Source organism: Erithacus rubecula (assembly GCF_903797595.1).
Source record: "Erithacus rubecula genome assembly, chromosome: 2".
Classification (NCBI taxonomy): domain Eukaryota; kingdom Metazoa; phylum Chordata; class Aves; order Passeriformes; family Muscicapidae; genus Erithacus; species Erithacus rubecula.
The window spans coordinates 99384435-99401042 of NC_136685.1; the positions used below are offsets into that span (position 1 = coordinate 99384435).

The 16608-nt window shown below is 42.7% G+C and overlaps 1 protein-coding gene across 1 annotated transcript in view; it reads left to right on the forward strand.

Moving 5' to 3' along the window:
- The window catches only part of SPRED2 (sprouty related EVH1 domain containing 2), a 58889-nt gene that overhangs the window by 24280 nt on the left and 18001 nt on the right, over positions 1-16608 (forward strand). The window contains exons 2-4 of the mRNA XM_079298124.1: positions 8417-8594; positions 9916-10084; positions 12860-12924. Coding sequence (XP_079154250.1) covers positions 8417-8594; positions 9916-10084; positions 12860-12924 — 412 coding nt within the window. The remainder of the gene's footprint in view (positions 1-8416; positions 8595-9915; positions 10085-12859; positions 12925-16608) is intronic.

Genomic DNA, 16608 nt, shown 5'->3' on the forward strand with positions numbered 1-16608 from the left:
TTCCAGCAGTTGCGAAGGTTTCTGAGCAGCAAAGGAGCTTTGAGATGCAGTGTCCAAAACCAAGTCTGTGTGCAGGGCTGTCACTGTTGGTACTTGAGTTGTGTGGGCTGCCAGCAAGGATGGGGTATATGAGGATCTACAGCGGATAGTTACAGTGAGCAACGAGTTGGTATTTAAAGCCCCATTATGAGTTGTGATGGAGGCAGACATATTGGAAGGCTTAGTGCTTCCTCCAAGCCTTCTGAGCTGTTTGGACCCTTGGTCCCAGCGCTGTGTTGGCAGCTTTTGGGAATAAAGGGCTGACGGACTATCAGAGAAATGACACCTGTGTTCATCTTTGGACCTGTTTGCAGCCCTGGGTGCATGGGTGACACACCTGCCAGGCTGGGGCAGCTTCTCCACAGCACGTTTGCCCGGTCAGCTGCTGCTAAACACCCTCATCATGAGTTTATGGCAGTTGTATCACAATTACTTTTTCCCCAGCCTATAACCAGGGTGGGGAAACAAGGATCTTTGGTCGATGTTCTCTTCCGAGCCGGGAGGATATTGCGAATGAGTAATGGTCCGGCTGGGGCTGTAATGTGCAGAATACCTCTGGGATGAGTCACCCCACAATGCAGCACATCGCTCAAGGAGGCTGAATCACGCATGGGGGGAAGCCGCTGCAGCCAGCTGGGGCGCGGGGTAGCAGCGCAGACGGGAGGCTGCTGCTGGCAATGGTGCTAAAACGGAGCAGGGAGGGTTTAAAATGCAGAGGAAATGGCATCCCCCAGCAGGTAAGCATGCTCCGGCTGCGTATAATTCCATATTTTTTACTCTTGGGGCTTTTTACCCCTCTGCCTTCTCTCATCTGCCCCCACAGCCCTTCTGAATGTTGTCTAAATCAGCATATAATTTATCAGTGAATATGTATGAATTCTTCTGTGAAACACAGCCTTTCATTTATGGTCACATATCAATTTTTTATTCTCAGAATTAATGGTTTAACATTCACCTTTTCTTTAAATACCAGTAGGAAAAAAAGGTGCTGCCTGGGAAGCTGCTTCCCTTGATGTCCCTCTCCATGGACATTTGGTGGAGTAGGGGATTTATCAAAAAAGGTTGAAGGTAAAAACAATGTGTGTGCTGGTTTTGATATAGCCAAGTATGTCTTCTTTTCTTTTTATGTTAATTTATCTGGCAAAAGATGAAAACCCTTAGATTCAGACTGCAGTTATCCTGCTTACTCCCTCACCCCCCCTCTGACACAAACCCAGCTGGAACTGAGTCACAGCATATTTTTTTTTTAATATTTGCAAAATATTATCAGTCTTTGTAGTTACAACATATATGTCATTGAGGATGTTTACAAAGGGATAAATATAGTTCTAGCCTCCATTACAAATGAAGGATCAAAATGAAGGAGAGTGGGGGAAAATTCAGCTTCCTTTGGGTGAGCAATTTTTTTTCTTTTCTTTCTAAACTTTGAGTTTACAAGAATACTCTGTATGTGTTTGTCTGCAGACATAATCATTTTTATGAAATGCAGTTTCTGTGGTTGTCAGGGATCTTTTGCTAAGTATTGCTGTTCATTAGCTAACATAGGGTAGCAGTAACAGAGTGCTTATGTTCAGTTTATGTTAGGAAAAAACTAGGGTAGAACTTAGGTGTGATTTTTTTTTTAGGTAGGGAAATCAATTCAGGATTCAGACCTTATGAATCTACCTATTTGGCTGGCTAAACTTCTATGTGATTTTTGCTTATCTTACACGTGATATAAAACAAATACCATCTGTCATGCAACAACAATTTATTACTCATTACTGTAAATGATAGTGCTAATTAGCTTCCTTGTAATCTGTTAATATTTTGTACTCTTGCACTAAAATGGGAAGACTTGAGGCTGCAACTCTTGCCTGTACAGTGTGAGGTGCAGGGCAAATTATTCAAATATATTATGCTGCCACTTTTGACTTTTTAGGACATACCATCATGTGCATCTATAACCATTGCAAAATTGATCTATTCAACAGATTTGTGGGAAAGTCTTTTTTAAGAGATTTCCTTGAATGGTTGCTCATTAAAAGTTTTGTCATTAGTATGTATGTCCCAGTGATGTCTTGGCTGCCTTTTAGGAAAAAAAAAAAAAATCAAATATTGTTTGGGGTATTTTTGTAGCAAGATTTGCTGTGACTTTTGATAGCTCTAACTCAGTTTCAACAATGTTACATAAATGCTTCATTATAGACACAAGTCATAAATTAATCTGCCGCAATGCTGTTAAAATGTCATTTTAATTCAATATTGTTTGTGTAATAAGCTCATTTCTGGGGAGAGACCTTAAATTCCATGTGCTTGAGCTGCATCAGTGGATCTTCACTTGCCTATCAGCATGCTTGTAAGCCAGCTTTTTTCCCTATAAAGCTGCTTCCAGTTCATTTGAGGTTTTGCCCACGTGCCCACTTTGTGGGATCAATGGGCAAGTCTGGCACAGGAAAGGATGTTATGCTGGCCAAAAAAGATGTGTTTAGTCCATGCAGAACTACATAATATGTATATTTTCAAATATATATATGTATGTATGTATGTATGTATGTATTTCAGGAATGAATTTTCATGTACTTCCTGGAAGGATCTGAACTAATTATGGGATTATGAAATCCCATTTGAGCTAGTTAGGATAGAGCTGTTTCTCGTAAACTCAATAAAATCAGCCTTAAATGTTGAACAAACGCTTTGGTGAAAGGGTTCCTTTGTTCCTCACTGCCTCGGCATTTCAGGGAGATGTGGAGGCGGGCGGCTGGGTTGTTGCAGGTGTCTTGGTTTTTTGAGAAGTCCTTTTTCTTTTGGGGGAAAAAAAAAGAAAAACAAACCAAACAAAACTGTTATTAGTTTTTCCTGTGGAGGATTTTTGGATGCGCTACAGTGCTGGAAGCAAACCCAGGCTTGCTGAGCACTGGCTGTGGAGACCTGACCCCTCTTCATTTTGCCTTTGGGGCTGCTCTAGGCTCTACCAGCATCTCTGTAGCAAGGAATGTGGAAACTGAATTGTTTGTATTTACTCTGACTGTGTGGCAACTAAAATTTCCCAGGTGCCCTTTTATTCTGGTGGTATTTGATTTGAAAAACATAAAAATACAGGTTGCATATTGCTTATACAAGGATTGGGTTACAGGTATAGTGGTTCTTTGTTCCTGGTGTGATGCAGAGATGAGGGCAGGGAAAACTTTTGTGAGGTTTTCCATGGTTTTCTTCAGATTTCATTCTAACATTTGATCTGGCCAGAGAGACACAGATGTCTTTTTTTTCTTGGTGATGAACTTAATGAAAAAAGTTTCTTAACCTGCTGGTAATCTAGGTGGTATGGAAATACCAACTTAATTTGCTATAGCTGCATACACTCTGAAGTTTTCTTTCATGAAAATTGGTAAGTTAGGATTTTAAGAAGAAAGTGGTGGTTATAATTTGCAGCTGTGTCACCCTTGCTAGTAGGTTTGCGAACTGACCATCAGATCAAGGAAGTGGGACTGCAAAACTAGCAGCTTTTATTGTCTTCCACCAAAATGTCCCTGCTTTCTGCCTGTGGAATGAACTGCAGAGAGGAGCCTCACAACACAACTTGAAGCAATCAGCTGGGTAGAATGTGATGGGTTTAACTCCAGCTGTTGGAGCTGCTGAGGCAGGGAAAACACCTGGCACTGTGAAATACATCCAGGTCAGCCAGAGACAGGTTATGCCCCAGTAATTGCAAAGTTACATTTGTTTGTATCTAAATGGCTTAAATTGTGTTATGTGCCTGGTTCAGCTGACAAGCCTGACCTCTGCATTAGCAGCCTCCTACTGTCCTTTCAGCTCTTCCTGAAACCTGTGATCTGGGAATGTCGATGCATGGATTAAAAGACAGAAGTCCATAATGTTGAAACTCACTATATGCAAATACCATTTTTTATGAGACCTGGATCTTTTCTGGCTTTGTAAGCTGTAGAGTTAGGAAGGGAGGAAAATACCGAAGTGCCTCATGGCAACAATAGTGTGGAAGTCTATAAGCTTGTATTTCTGTCAAGTAGCTTGGCTAGAGGGAAAAATATTCCTGAGTTATGGAAGGTGTCTGGGAAATGTTTTAGATGCTAAATGTGACTCAAAAACCAGTAGTAAATATGGCGGGTTGGACTACTTCTTTTTCCCTCTTGGGATTTTTAGACATCTCAGACGGTATTTGCAGTTGCTGCTTTGGAAGCAAAGTGGAAAAGAAAAGCAGCTGGTGGAAGGGAGTTGTCTACTTTGACCCACCCTCCTTTTACAAAGGCAGTGGTGAAATTTATGGCTTAACTGGGGAGTGAATTGTTTGGTGTTTAGTCCTGGATGCAGGATTGCAGCCATAAGCCCTCACTGGCCATACAAGGGGCTTGTGGCTTTGTCCCCATCAGTGTTGCTGGAGGTGATGTGGTTTATGTCTGAGAGCACAGGATGATGGCAGCCCCCTGTGTACATTGTGGGGGAGAGCTTCTGTCAGCCTCAAATGTCACCTTAGACACACAAATGCTTTGTGAGTTGGACTATAGATATCAAAACCAGGATTCAGTGATGACAGTGAAGTAATATTGAGTCACTTGTTTAGGAAAATCCTGTGTCCTCCAGAAGAGCAATTACACATGCACACACTCTGTTTTATAGATATATATGCATACCCACAAGCTATAATTTTTAAAGAGTTCTCTTTTCCTTCCAATAAAAACAACACATGTTTTTTGACGCTACCTTTACTCCCCAAGTTCATTCTGCTGGGTTTTTTTTTACTCAGGGTGGGGCAGGCGGATAACCTGGAACATGCTGGCTGGCTGCCATGCAGCTGGGTAATCCCTTCAGATACTTTCTTCCCAAGCTTTTAAGGCTGTTGAAGACAAATATGTAGGGTTAAGATAGCATTTAAGAGCATAATTATAAATAGTTTGCATTAAATACGTAGCACATAGGCCATAAACCCAACAATTAGAGTAGTCTAAAAACTTTCAAAGATCCAATAAAACAAAGGGAACTAAGGCTACTGTGAAGTTTTCTCTAATTGTTTCATTTTTAGCTATCAGTTCCTCATTAATTGTAATGATCCAAATATTTTCATGTACCTCATTAACCATTTCTTGTGAGTCAGATTGCAGTTACCATGATAAAAATGCAGATATTCCGCTATTCCAGTTCACCAGCGTTTTATCAGTGGCACACACGTGGGATTTGCAGGTTCTTCTTTGCTCCTCAGGATTTGGAACACTTGGATCCAGCCAGAGCCTTGATGCAGTCGCGTAAAATTAAATAGCAAAGAAAATAAACAGCTTTTACACTAAGGAAGCGAGATCCTTATATGGAACTGAAATATTTGAGTACCTCCCAAGTATTTATCAACACTGGCATGAGGGAAAGAAGCATTGCCTATTCTAGGCTTGTAGATGGAAACAGCAGGCAGGATTTAGACATAGAAGACTGGCTGAAGCTGTGTGTAGCCTTGAAAATTCAACATGCAGCTTCTGAGTCCTAATCCAGTGATTAAACCAAGATGTCAAGCCCTCAGAACCCTTAACCACCTCCTTTACTTTTATCTTTTTTTTTTTTTCTTTTTCCCCAAGTCCCTTGGCACAGGTTGTGCTTTGGGAAATGTGGCTGTGGGTGGAGCAGAGCAGGAGTGGGGATGGGGCTCTGCAGGGAGCCCAGCGTCACTGGTGACTTTTGATCGTGCAGGAGAGCGTGCCAAGGGATTACGGTAACGGAGCCGGAGCTCTGCCTGCCCTGCCAAAGGTGAACTCTCCTCCTGGACAAGGCTCTTGTTTAATAGGGAAACAGGTCATCTTGCAGGGGTAGGGGGATGGAAACTAGATTTTTCTGGCTTAATATATTTAAGGAGGTTGGTCTTCAGGATGGGAAGAAGACAGTTTAAATGGTGTTCTCTCAGCATGTAGTGAAAGAGTTTGTAAGGTCCATAGGTCATGGATATGAAGAGGAAAACCATTGGCTCTGTGCCCCACCATTGAGGCACGTTATAATTGTCATTATAATGGGCAGAGATAGTCATGGCACCTAAATTTAATGTATAAGCATCCATTAATACTCAAATGTAATTGCAAGCCTAGAGAATTCACTGAGAGGTGATGGAAATAGTCAGGAATCACAAAGTACTGAATAGCTGCTTCTTGCTTAATTTTCCTTTAAGTGAATGGTTTATGCAGCCAAGTAACTGAAGGCAGCGTTACTTTTGGGACAGCCACAGGCTCCAACTGCTGCCATAAAAGTGAATGGTAAATCCTGCAGGAAGCTGTAGTGCCAGTAATTTTCAAGCATGGAAGGAGAAGCAGCAGTTTCTGTGGATGACTTTTGTGGGAGGATAGGAGGGAAGGTCGTATTGAGCGGCTCTGTCTTCAGAAGAGAGCTAAAAATAAGTCCAGAAAGGATCCTCAGGGAATAGTAGAAAGATACGGAAATGTATAGTTGGCTTTCTTTTTACTTCATCTGCTAATTGCTGATCCTTATAGACCATATGGGAAAGGTACAGAGAAGAAAATGAAAACTGTCTTGGATGGAAGCAGCTCAATTTTTGCAGAGTAGGAAATTAGCTGAAGTATTTTGCTTATTTCTGAGTATCAGGAAGTTAGGAGATTAAAGTTGTCACTGTAAAATCTGGAAATGGGTTTTCATTAAAAAATAAAAAGGTATCTGGATCCATTTATAGGTACACTTGCCCCAGGAAGCTGCTTTAAGGACTCAAGCAAAAATATTCATAAAAACATCATTTCTCAGTTCTGTGAATACCTTGTGTGTGTCAGCTGTGGCCGTGTATCAGATTGGAAAGTTTTTTATCAGTACTCAGGGTAGCAGGGGATGAAGTTCTAGCATGTGTGCATTGCCATCATTGTGTAGGTCCAGTGAAAAACTTGGCATATCCATAGAATAAAGGCTGTGAAGAGAAAATTGCAGTGTGTGTTTTGTGAGGTCTGTGTAGCTGCAGAAAGATAAGCTGGTCATGGAAGATGCTCACTGCTTCCCTTGGCTTGTCCTCAGACTGCCTTCAGGTAGGGTGTGTGAGGCTGCCTGCTTAGATGTTAAATCTGGTCGGGTTAAAAAAAGGGAATAGTCTGAAAGTGAGACAGTTTTACCTGGTGCAGGATGAATAAAGCTACTACTGCTTGCCATGCTGTACAGGATACTGGGAAAATATCTGGATACAGGGAGTAATTTGTTTCTGTAATGGATACCTGCTTGGAGTCCTCTGTGTGTTGATCTTCCTTTCTCCCCAGTTATGCCTGGTGGCCTGGAGGTGGACAGTCCCTGGGCTTTGCACATCCCCCTTTCCCCGCCCTGTAGTTTCCCGGTTGGAGTGCCCTGCAGCAGCCTGGTGGGCTGCTTTGGGTGCTGTGGTTGTGTGTGGCTGCCAGCCAAGCACACAGGGTGAGCTCCTGCGAGGGCGTCGCAGCCGCGGGCGCTGTCTCAGTGTCCCTGCCTTAGAGTCCAGCGCCATGGCAGTGCCGCCTCAGCACCAGGGCACGAAAGCGCCTTCGGGCCTTCCCAGCGCCTCTGTGCTGGGCACAGCCAGGCTTCGTTTGCAGTCTGCTGCGTGTTCCACACAAGGTGTGTGGCTTTTGCTTGGGTTCTGTGGGGGCTTTTCTGCTCCCAGATGACCCTGGTGATGTCCCCGGTAGATGATGGGGCAACTGCTTTGTGGAAAGGGAACAGGGGGAGGCCTGGAGTCTCCCGCTCTGGGGGCTCTTCTGAACATTTGTGGATTATCCTCAGATCTTAGGTGCTTCCAGAATGGTTTCTTGTGAAGTTAGAACTCTCTGCCTTTCAAAGCCCTGTGAAATGTTGGTTTTAGGGACATGGCATGGTCCTGATAACCTGAGCTGAGCCGATTCCCATCTCCTTTCATCTGACATACTAGCTGGAGCCACATTTGTGGGGTTTTCCTTATAAAACTCTCCCAGATGTGGAGGAATTTGAGTGTCGTCTTCCAAAGTCTACTTCACAAATTTGATCACAGAAACTTTGAATCACTTAGTTCTTGGGTTATTAGAGCTCCATGTGTTCTTCCAGCACTTTGGAGACCTGATGCCCCAGTGTGGGAGTTGGCCTTGGGGGTGGTGTCTGGGTCACCCCATTCTCTTGGTCCCTGTCCCTAGTCACAGGAGGCAAAGAGTGTCAGACACCACAGGTTGTTTGATCTATGTGTTGACACCTGGAAACCTGGCAGGTTCATTTCCTTGAGGTTTGGTGGGTCCCTTTTCTGTGGTGGCTGGAGTGTTCCAGGCTATCCATGACAGAGGTGAACTTCATCCCAGGCAGAAACTCTCCGCTGGGGTCAGCGCAGCGCTGTCTGAATACCACCCTCAAGAAGAACTGCCACGATGCAGCTGTGATGCTCACAAAAGGTTCTGTTTTTGTTTTGTTGCCATTGCAGTGACAGCTATATTGTGCGAGTCAAAGCTGTGGTTATGACCCGAGATGACTCCAGTGGGGGATGGTTGCCACAAGAAGGAGGCGGTCTCAGTAGAGTTGGCGTCTGCAAGGTCACGTACCCGGAGGGCAATGGAAGAAGTGGATTTCTAATCCATGGTGAAAGGCAGAAAGACAAACTGGTAATAGACCCTAATTCAACTTTTGTCTGTTATTGTAATGAGAATTATCCCGAATCTATTGCTATTGTATTCTTGTGCAAGTTTGTTGGGATTTTTTTAACATACAAAAAACAGGCATGTGCAAATAATACCAGATTGGACAAAACAGATCTAATCCTCATCTAGAATTGCCATCTTTTACTACCTGGGCTGGTGTAATGCCACCTGAAAGGAGCAGGTAAATTTTTGACATCCACGTGCAAAGATCTCCTTTGAATGAAAGAGGGCCTGTGGTTTTTTCTTTTTTTTCTTAGACCTGGTGCGGGGGTAAGTGACAAGTGAATTGAAGTGTAAAGAGCCCATGAAGCCAGTCACATTGCACTGAGTAATGCACTGCAAGCCTTTTAAAAGGGCCATGAATTATTTATGCTGCGTGCTGTTCAAGGTTTGAACAAGCTGAGTGAGAATATGAAGACAAGTTGTCTCTTATGAATTGACACACTCAGTTTCTCCTGGTAGCTGTTTATCTAAAAAGGAGGTCTCTTCTGTCCCTGCACAAATCAAATTAATAAAGCCTTTTCCTGATTTCCAGGGGCCACTTGAAATGTTATGGTTTGTTACCTTGGTTTTATATATTTGATTCTTCTGAAATGCACTCCCATGAAGATACGTGAAGATATTAAACACAGGACTTCCTCCACATGCTCAGAAATGCATTATTTGAGTCAGAAATTATCTTGCTTTCAAAAAGACTGGTGTTTCAAAGCTGTTTCAATTATGGTTTGTCTTTTGCAATGCTGTTTTGCTTAGGATGCTTTTTTTGACGTTATTTGGGAGCCTCACTTATGGTTTTGAGGGGTGGAGTAAGACATGGCAAGCCGTTCCTGTTGTCCCTGAACATGACTCTAGAGATGATTTTTGGCACAGCAAAACTTGAGTGGCTGGGGGTGAACAATTTAAAAACAGTGAGGGGAATGTTGCAGCACTTCTAAATCTGCTGCTGGTGGATAAAATTTCTGTTGAGCAAAATTCTTGAGGGAAGAAGTTCTCCTTCCTCCTGAGCCCCCTGCTAGCTTAACCTGTGCCACACTGGGTCCAAAACATGCTCCTGGGGTCAGGAACAAGTGCCTACTCAAAGCACAAGCAAAAGATGAATGTGCAGTGGTTTTGAGAACAATGACAGTGTCTGGTGTTTATTAATAATAATTTGGTAGGGAAGGATGTTCCCCTACGCGAAGCATGACTTGGCTTGCTTTTTAGGTCCAGCCTGAGACGGTGCTGGCTGTGTCCTTGGGTTGGGAAAAGTGACTTTGCTCCTCTTTTGGGGCTCACGCCCTCCCAGGTGGTGCTGGAGTGCTTTGTGAAGAAGGACCTGGTATACACGAAGGCAAACCCCACCTTCCACCACTGGAAAGTTGACAACAGAAAGTTTGGGCTTACTTTTCAAAGCCCCGCTGACGCTCGAGCCTTCGACAGAGGAGTGAGGAAAGCCATCGAGGACCTCATTGAAGGTAGTGTGGGGGTGGACACTCCCACCCTTGGAAGAGTGGGCAGGGGGGTTGAGTCAGGCAGCTGGGAAGAGGGGTGTGTCTAAAATAGTTTCTTGGGCTTGGAGGTCTCTTGTGCATGTGTCCAAGTGCAGCTGGGGCCCTTATCCTACTGTGAGCAAGCCCCAGCTTTCAGGAATTGAGTTTTCTTGTCCCTTAGAGGAGATAAGGTATTTCAGTCAAGCATTTTTCAATCCTGTCTGTCCAGACTTCTCCCTGTTACTTTATCATCAGGTTTGTTGTTACTGCTTTTTTTGATAGGTTTGGGTTTCACACTAGTGGTGGCAACTCAAACAGCCCAGGCTCTTTATTTGCAGTCAAATCTCATTTTGCTTAGTCTTTGTTAAATCACAGGATTTAATTCCTGCCTGGAGTTGAATAAAACTTCGGTTTGTTTTTGGTCTTATTTTGCAGTAATTAGTTTTGTCTGCATCCTCTTAGTTGAATGGTAGTTCTTAAAGACTTCGTTGTGTTTTGGGGTGTTGTTTTTTTAATTCTGTAAAAAATGCGTTTGAATTGTCTGTGCTTTGAAGTTGTCATAAATTTTTCCTTTTCACATTTCATTGCAATCAGGCAATCACAATACAGCTATAATTCAATTGTACTTTATTTTAATGAAATTTGATTCTTTATGCTTTTTTTTCTTGATCTTTTTTAACTGTACTAATTTATGTAGGGACTTAGGCTAGTCCAAAGCCTTCTGCCTTCTCTTCCAGTGTGGCCAGGATATTTTTATATATAGATGGTATATAAACCATACTGAAGATGCTCAGATGTATGTACAGATGTGTATTCTACTTTATTTGCTCTATAAACCAGCCTAATGTTCTGGATGGCCTGTCCTTGCTTTGACATGAACATGGTAGATACTGGGAGAGAATTAATCCCCCAGAACTCCTTGCTGGTAAATACCTCATCAGATAGAGGAAGGATGTTCTCAGTTCATTTGCTTTTTTTTCTGTGCCATTAACATTTAGAAGTTACAGGTAGACTGTCTTCTTTCTTCTTGTTAAAACTGTGAAGCATTTTGAGTCATAAAAGTGATGTTTTATGTAATTGGCATGGGATTGTGCATGAGATTGTGCAAAGTTTCAAGGAGATAATAACTCAGCTGTATTGAGTTGTATTATGGAGATGACAATATTTGGCAACTCCTGTTGTGCTCTCCTTGATCCATTTTACAGTGGAGGTATTTAAAATCAAGTTCTGCTGTGTATCTCAGATACTTCAAAATCAGCAGATCTATATTTATCCCATTAACAGTACAGTCTGATCCTCATGAATGTGTTCCTCATTAACTTCCAAATAAGGCTTTCTGAATGAAAAACAATAACTTGCTCATGCACACCAGCATTGGGCAGCAGATTTCATTTATCATTCATTTTTTGTTCACATGCTTGATCAAATTCAGCAGGTAATATTAAGCACAACTAAGTGTGCATTCAGAACTTCACTTCATGAAATCACTTGCTTTATTGTGGATATTTAGCCAATAGTTCATTCCCTGTAGCAAAAGAAGTTTGAGGCACAGGTATAAGAACCCTATGCAGCTCCATAGATCTCCAGCTTTTTTTAATTTTTAAAGTTAATGTAGCAAACAGCTCAAATGTTTCCACATTACTCAGTGTTTTAAGTGGGCTTTCACACTTAGCTCTGCACATCTTCATGATGATGCAACTGAGAGCAGCCAAGGCTGGTGCCAATAGCATTATATAAAGCATGTTATTTTAACAAATTTCCAGAATAAAGGCGGTACAGGCCGTTCTGCTGTGTTGGTCAGGGATGTGATGTGGCCATAATTCAGTCTAGCAGTGGACTTCCATTAAAAAAATAGACTTTTGACTTGACAAATCCTCTTGCTGCACCCACCCTCCTTGGCAGCCTTAGGGTAGTTGAAGCCAGCCAGGAGGGGGGTCAGGAATCTTGGCTGGGTATAGGAAGAGGAGTCACTCCTGTTTAGGTACAGCATAAATTTGGTGTCAAACCCAGCAGTGGTGAGTGCCCCCTTTCCTCAGGCTGTTGTGTGATGTGAGTGCTCACCAGGCCCTCAAGCAGCTCTGCAGGAGCACTTGCAGACTGAGAAAAGTTTTCTTACATGCTTCCCTACTTTTCCAGAAGATTGCCTAATGTACCTTGTGAAAATTGCACCCCAGTATTTTTCTCTTGTCTGTGGTTTTACACATATCAGGTCCTTTCAAATACTTTATTTACGTGGGGCATGGTGATTTTGTGAGAAGCAGGTGATAACAGAGAAGACCTTAAGAGTATATAAAAGCTTCAAAAATTAAAAGGAAAAATCCAGTCTAACTCTGTCAAAGTGAGGTTCATTTCATTTTAAATTAAAGGTTATTCCCCCCAGATTTAGGGAGTATGTGAACAAAAACTTACACATGTTTTTTTGACAGCTGAGAATCAGCCTGGAGCACTGATTAGTACATAGTTTTACCATTCTTCAGAAATTAGTCTTCTGTGATTGGAAATGGTAACTGCTATTTTTATCATTGTTAATTAGTATTGGCAGCCACACAGTTAGGTTTCAAGAAACACTTTTTCAGATTTTACCTCTCCAACCCAGCTACCAGCATATGGGTTGTTCTTCCTTAACTTGAGCCCCTCTTTCACTCATCTGCAACATATAAACCTATGAGAATCCAAATATTTAACACCCTCAGAAAAAAAAAAAATACAGTTCCATGGAAATGTCATGTGTTTAAAAGCTGTTGGTTTGGTTTTTTGTAGGATCTACGACTTCCTCGTCCACCCTTCACAACGAGGCCGAGGTCGGCGATGATGATGTCTTCACTGTGAGTACATGTCACCCAAGGTCCTTCTCCTTTAGGTTTACATGGTCAGGTTATGGCTCAGGGTTGGTGTTCAGCCACCATGTTTGGACACTGGGTGTGTTTTATTTGATGGAAGTATATCCTCTGCAGAATGTGAGGCTTCCTGTTGGAAAACCATGTCAGAGCAGGTGATGTCAGGGGTTAGAAGTGAAGAAATAAATGCCCTTGAATTTCTTTTGGCTTGGATTGAGATGGTGTACATACCTGCTAATACATCCCTCTGTCCTTGAGAAGCTTCCTGCAAACTCAGGTAGTTAGCAACAGGACTGCTACTCAGGTACATGCTCAAGGAAATAAGGTTTTGAATCACAGATGTAAACAAGGAAACTTTAAATGTAGAAAGTTCAAACAGGTGTTCTTCAGGTGGAGGAAGGCACAGTAGTGTGGCATCTAAGCAGCAGTGGCTTAAACAGGAGAGTGAGCTGTTGGGAGATTGATTTGTGGTGTTGTCTAAAATGTATTATGGAGTTTTGCTGAAACTAAAGTTAGTAACTTCAAAAGGAAACTTAAAAACTAAAAAAAAAACTTGTTAGGTGAAAATGTGAGTCAGATTAGGGCTATTTCATGGACTGCAAACAAGTTGCTCACATTGTATACTTTTTTCTTAGTTTACAAATACCCTCCTTGTCCATTGGGGCCTGGATGGCAGGAAGGGGGAAGGTGGAAGCAAACAGTGCAGCAACAGCAAACTCAAAATTGTGTTTGGGAACTTCCCTGGATTTTCAGAGTGAAGGAGGAAAAAATCAGTACAAGCATCAAGCTGCTTGAAAATGAGTCCCAGGAAGCATCCAAAGCCAAAAGGTGTTTTTTGAGAGTGATGCTTTGCCAGCATGGGACCCCTCAGATTCCCTGCTGAGCTCTGACCAGATCTTCCCAGTTGGCATGTTGTCTGCATCTGTCCTTTTGTCACGCTCAGGGAGACAAACAACAGCAGGCAGGGTTAAAAGGTGATTTCCTGCACTCTGCAGCAAAACTATCATTAGCAGCTGCTTCCCAGCTACCTGCCAGAAGTGATTTATAGGCACTGGGATGAGACAGCCGGGGGAGGCACCAGTGGAGCCAGAGCCTTTTACCAGTCCATGCTGCTTTGTTCCCAAATTCGCTGGAGGAGCCGTGCTCTGCTGGGGGTGGACAGTCACTCCTGAGGTGTGTGTGGCTCTTCTGTGCTCATCACAAAGCAGATGACTGTCAAAATGTGCCTTGAATGGGTGTGTGCCAGCTCTCACTGGATTACACATAGGCATTGTTTAGGCAGTAGTGAGTGGCCTGTAGAAACAGAATAGTATATTTTTGCTAAAATCCTACTGGCTGATGTTTAGGTACCTGGGAGTGCTCCTGAATTTCTCCACAAGCTCAATCTTGTGGCTGAGTGTTGATTTTTAAACTGGAATAATGCTTTTTACAAGGAGGAAGAACTTGTTGCCTTTAAGTAGTTGTTGCTTTACATTGAAAAAGTTAGATTAATCCTGCTCTAGCTGCATCAAAATCTCTCGAACTGCTGCATTGAAAATGAAGAGCCAGAACTGCAGGAGATTTTTTTCCCACCTACTTGACCCTGGGGAGGTGACAAGTGACTCCCTGCCATGCAGACATTTATGGGTAGGATGCCTGACCAAGGAGGAGGAGAAAGATACTCAATAGCATTAGCAAGAAGGAAAACCTCAGGGGTGCTGGCATCTTGTTGGGACCTGGGGGAATTAGTTGTGTCCTGCCTGGCAGTGTTCTCTGCATGGTCTCCAGAGTGCAGGAGAGACCTCACTGGTGATGGGACCTTGCATGGTGCTGTTTGTCGAGATGGCACACAGAGCGGATGTGCTGTCATACTCCAAAAATAAGGCTTTGGGGACGTCTCCTTCCCCAATATGTCTTTGTTTTTCTGGGATGGAGTCTTTCCTTTTCCTGCAGTCCTTAAGCTCTTCAAAGCTCTCAACTTCCTATTTATCTGGCAGGTTGTGGTGAAGTATGAAGACTGCATAAGCCAGAAATAACATACTGAAGCATAGAGCAGTTTAAAACTGGAAGAAATTGATAGGGCTGTGAAAAGTTTTATTTTTTCCCTTCTGTTCCATTCTTTCTTTGCACAAATTTTTGACTTGTGTATCATGGTCCATTTGGTCATCCTTCCACCCAAAACTTCCCTACAGCTTTCTGTAAACTCTTATCCAGCAACAGCACTGGATTTTTTTGGGTTTGGTTGGGGTTTTTCTCTCTTTTAGAGAGAAAGTACATTTGTTCTTTTTTATTTCCTAAGGTAGTTATTAAAATCTTCACAGTCCTCCCCCTCTCCCACACATGCATGAATAAACTTAACTGCGTGCGGCAGAATTTTCAAAAGCATCTGCATGATTGAGTCATTTAATCAGTCATTTACCCTCTCTGAAAATCTCAGCCATTGCTGCTGCACTGCTGCCTCAAATATTTGGCCCAAGGTCCTGCTCTTCTTGAGGATGTTCCAATCTGTTCAAATACATGAGCCCAAAACTTCACATTTCTGAGGCTGCTTTGTGACCAGCCACTCTGACTTCATCGTGCACAGATGTTTGCACCAATGTAATGCCCTCAGCTTTAGAACCAACCCAACTCCCCCATTGCATGCAATCCCTTACCCCAGTACTGCTGTTGGCTGTTGATTGACAGGGGGCTTCTATAAAGCCCCCAATCCTGTCAGCTCCAGTATGGCTCCGTGGGATGTGCATAGTTTTATGTCTGAGACTGGTGCATCATCCATTCTGTTTATTCCTCAGCCAGCTTCCAGCCCTTCCAGGCATATCCAGCAGGTTACTTCCATGGGGAAGAGAAGGTTTGCCCCAAAGCTAGAGCTCTCCTGCAGGCTATGAGCTTGCATGGCTTAGTGGAGGATCATTTTCTTGTATCAGAAGGTATAGTTTTTTTGGGTCTGGAATTGTCTGCAGCTGTAGCTGTGGGTGCATTCACTTGGTGTCAGTAGTGTTGTCTCCTGCCATGACTGTAACTTGCAGAGCCAGGATGATAACTGAGATGATAACTGGGGCAGTAATATCCTGCCCCATCCCTATGGCAAATGCTCCCCATCCATCTTTTTGAAGCATGGGTTGTGTCTTTAAAAACAGCTTTGGCAACTAATACTTTTCTAAGCTGTAGGCTTAGACCTACAGCAAACAATCTGTTCTGAAATTCGTACCTGACAGGGCAGGAAACAACAGTATGTAGAACTAAATGTCACAACCTCGAGTTGAAAAATGCTTATTTCTAAAACAAAATTTCCATCTTAGAGTTCAACAATATGTAGTTGTGTTCCTTGAGTTTCAGATCCTCTGAAGAGCCCATAAATGTTTTCCATATGTTAGCAAATAAATTTCTTCTGTCTTGTACATAATAAATCGTCCTCTCAAGAGATGCAATCTGAGTAAGACTGGCCATCCGTTCTGTCTCCGTTGGGGGAACTGTCACTGCAACAGGCTGAGATGTTCTGTTTGTCTTCATCCATTCAGCCTACATCTTCAGCCTTCTTTAATTAACATTCATTTCAGAAGTAGGGTTTAATATAGGCTGAATGTATTCTGTAGTTCCTCAGCCATGGAATTTGCCATATAATTGAGTTCTTCTGTAATTTTTTTCCCTAATCTACACTTTTACTTTCAATTACAGATAATAATCCCACATGAC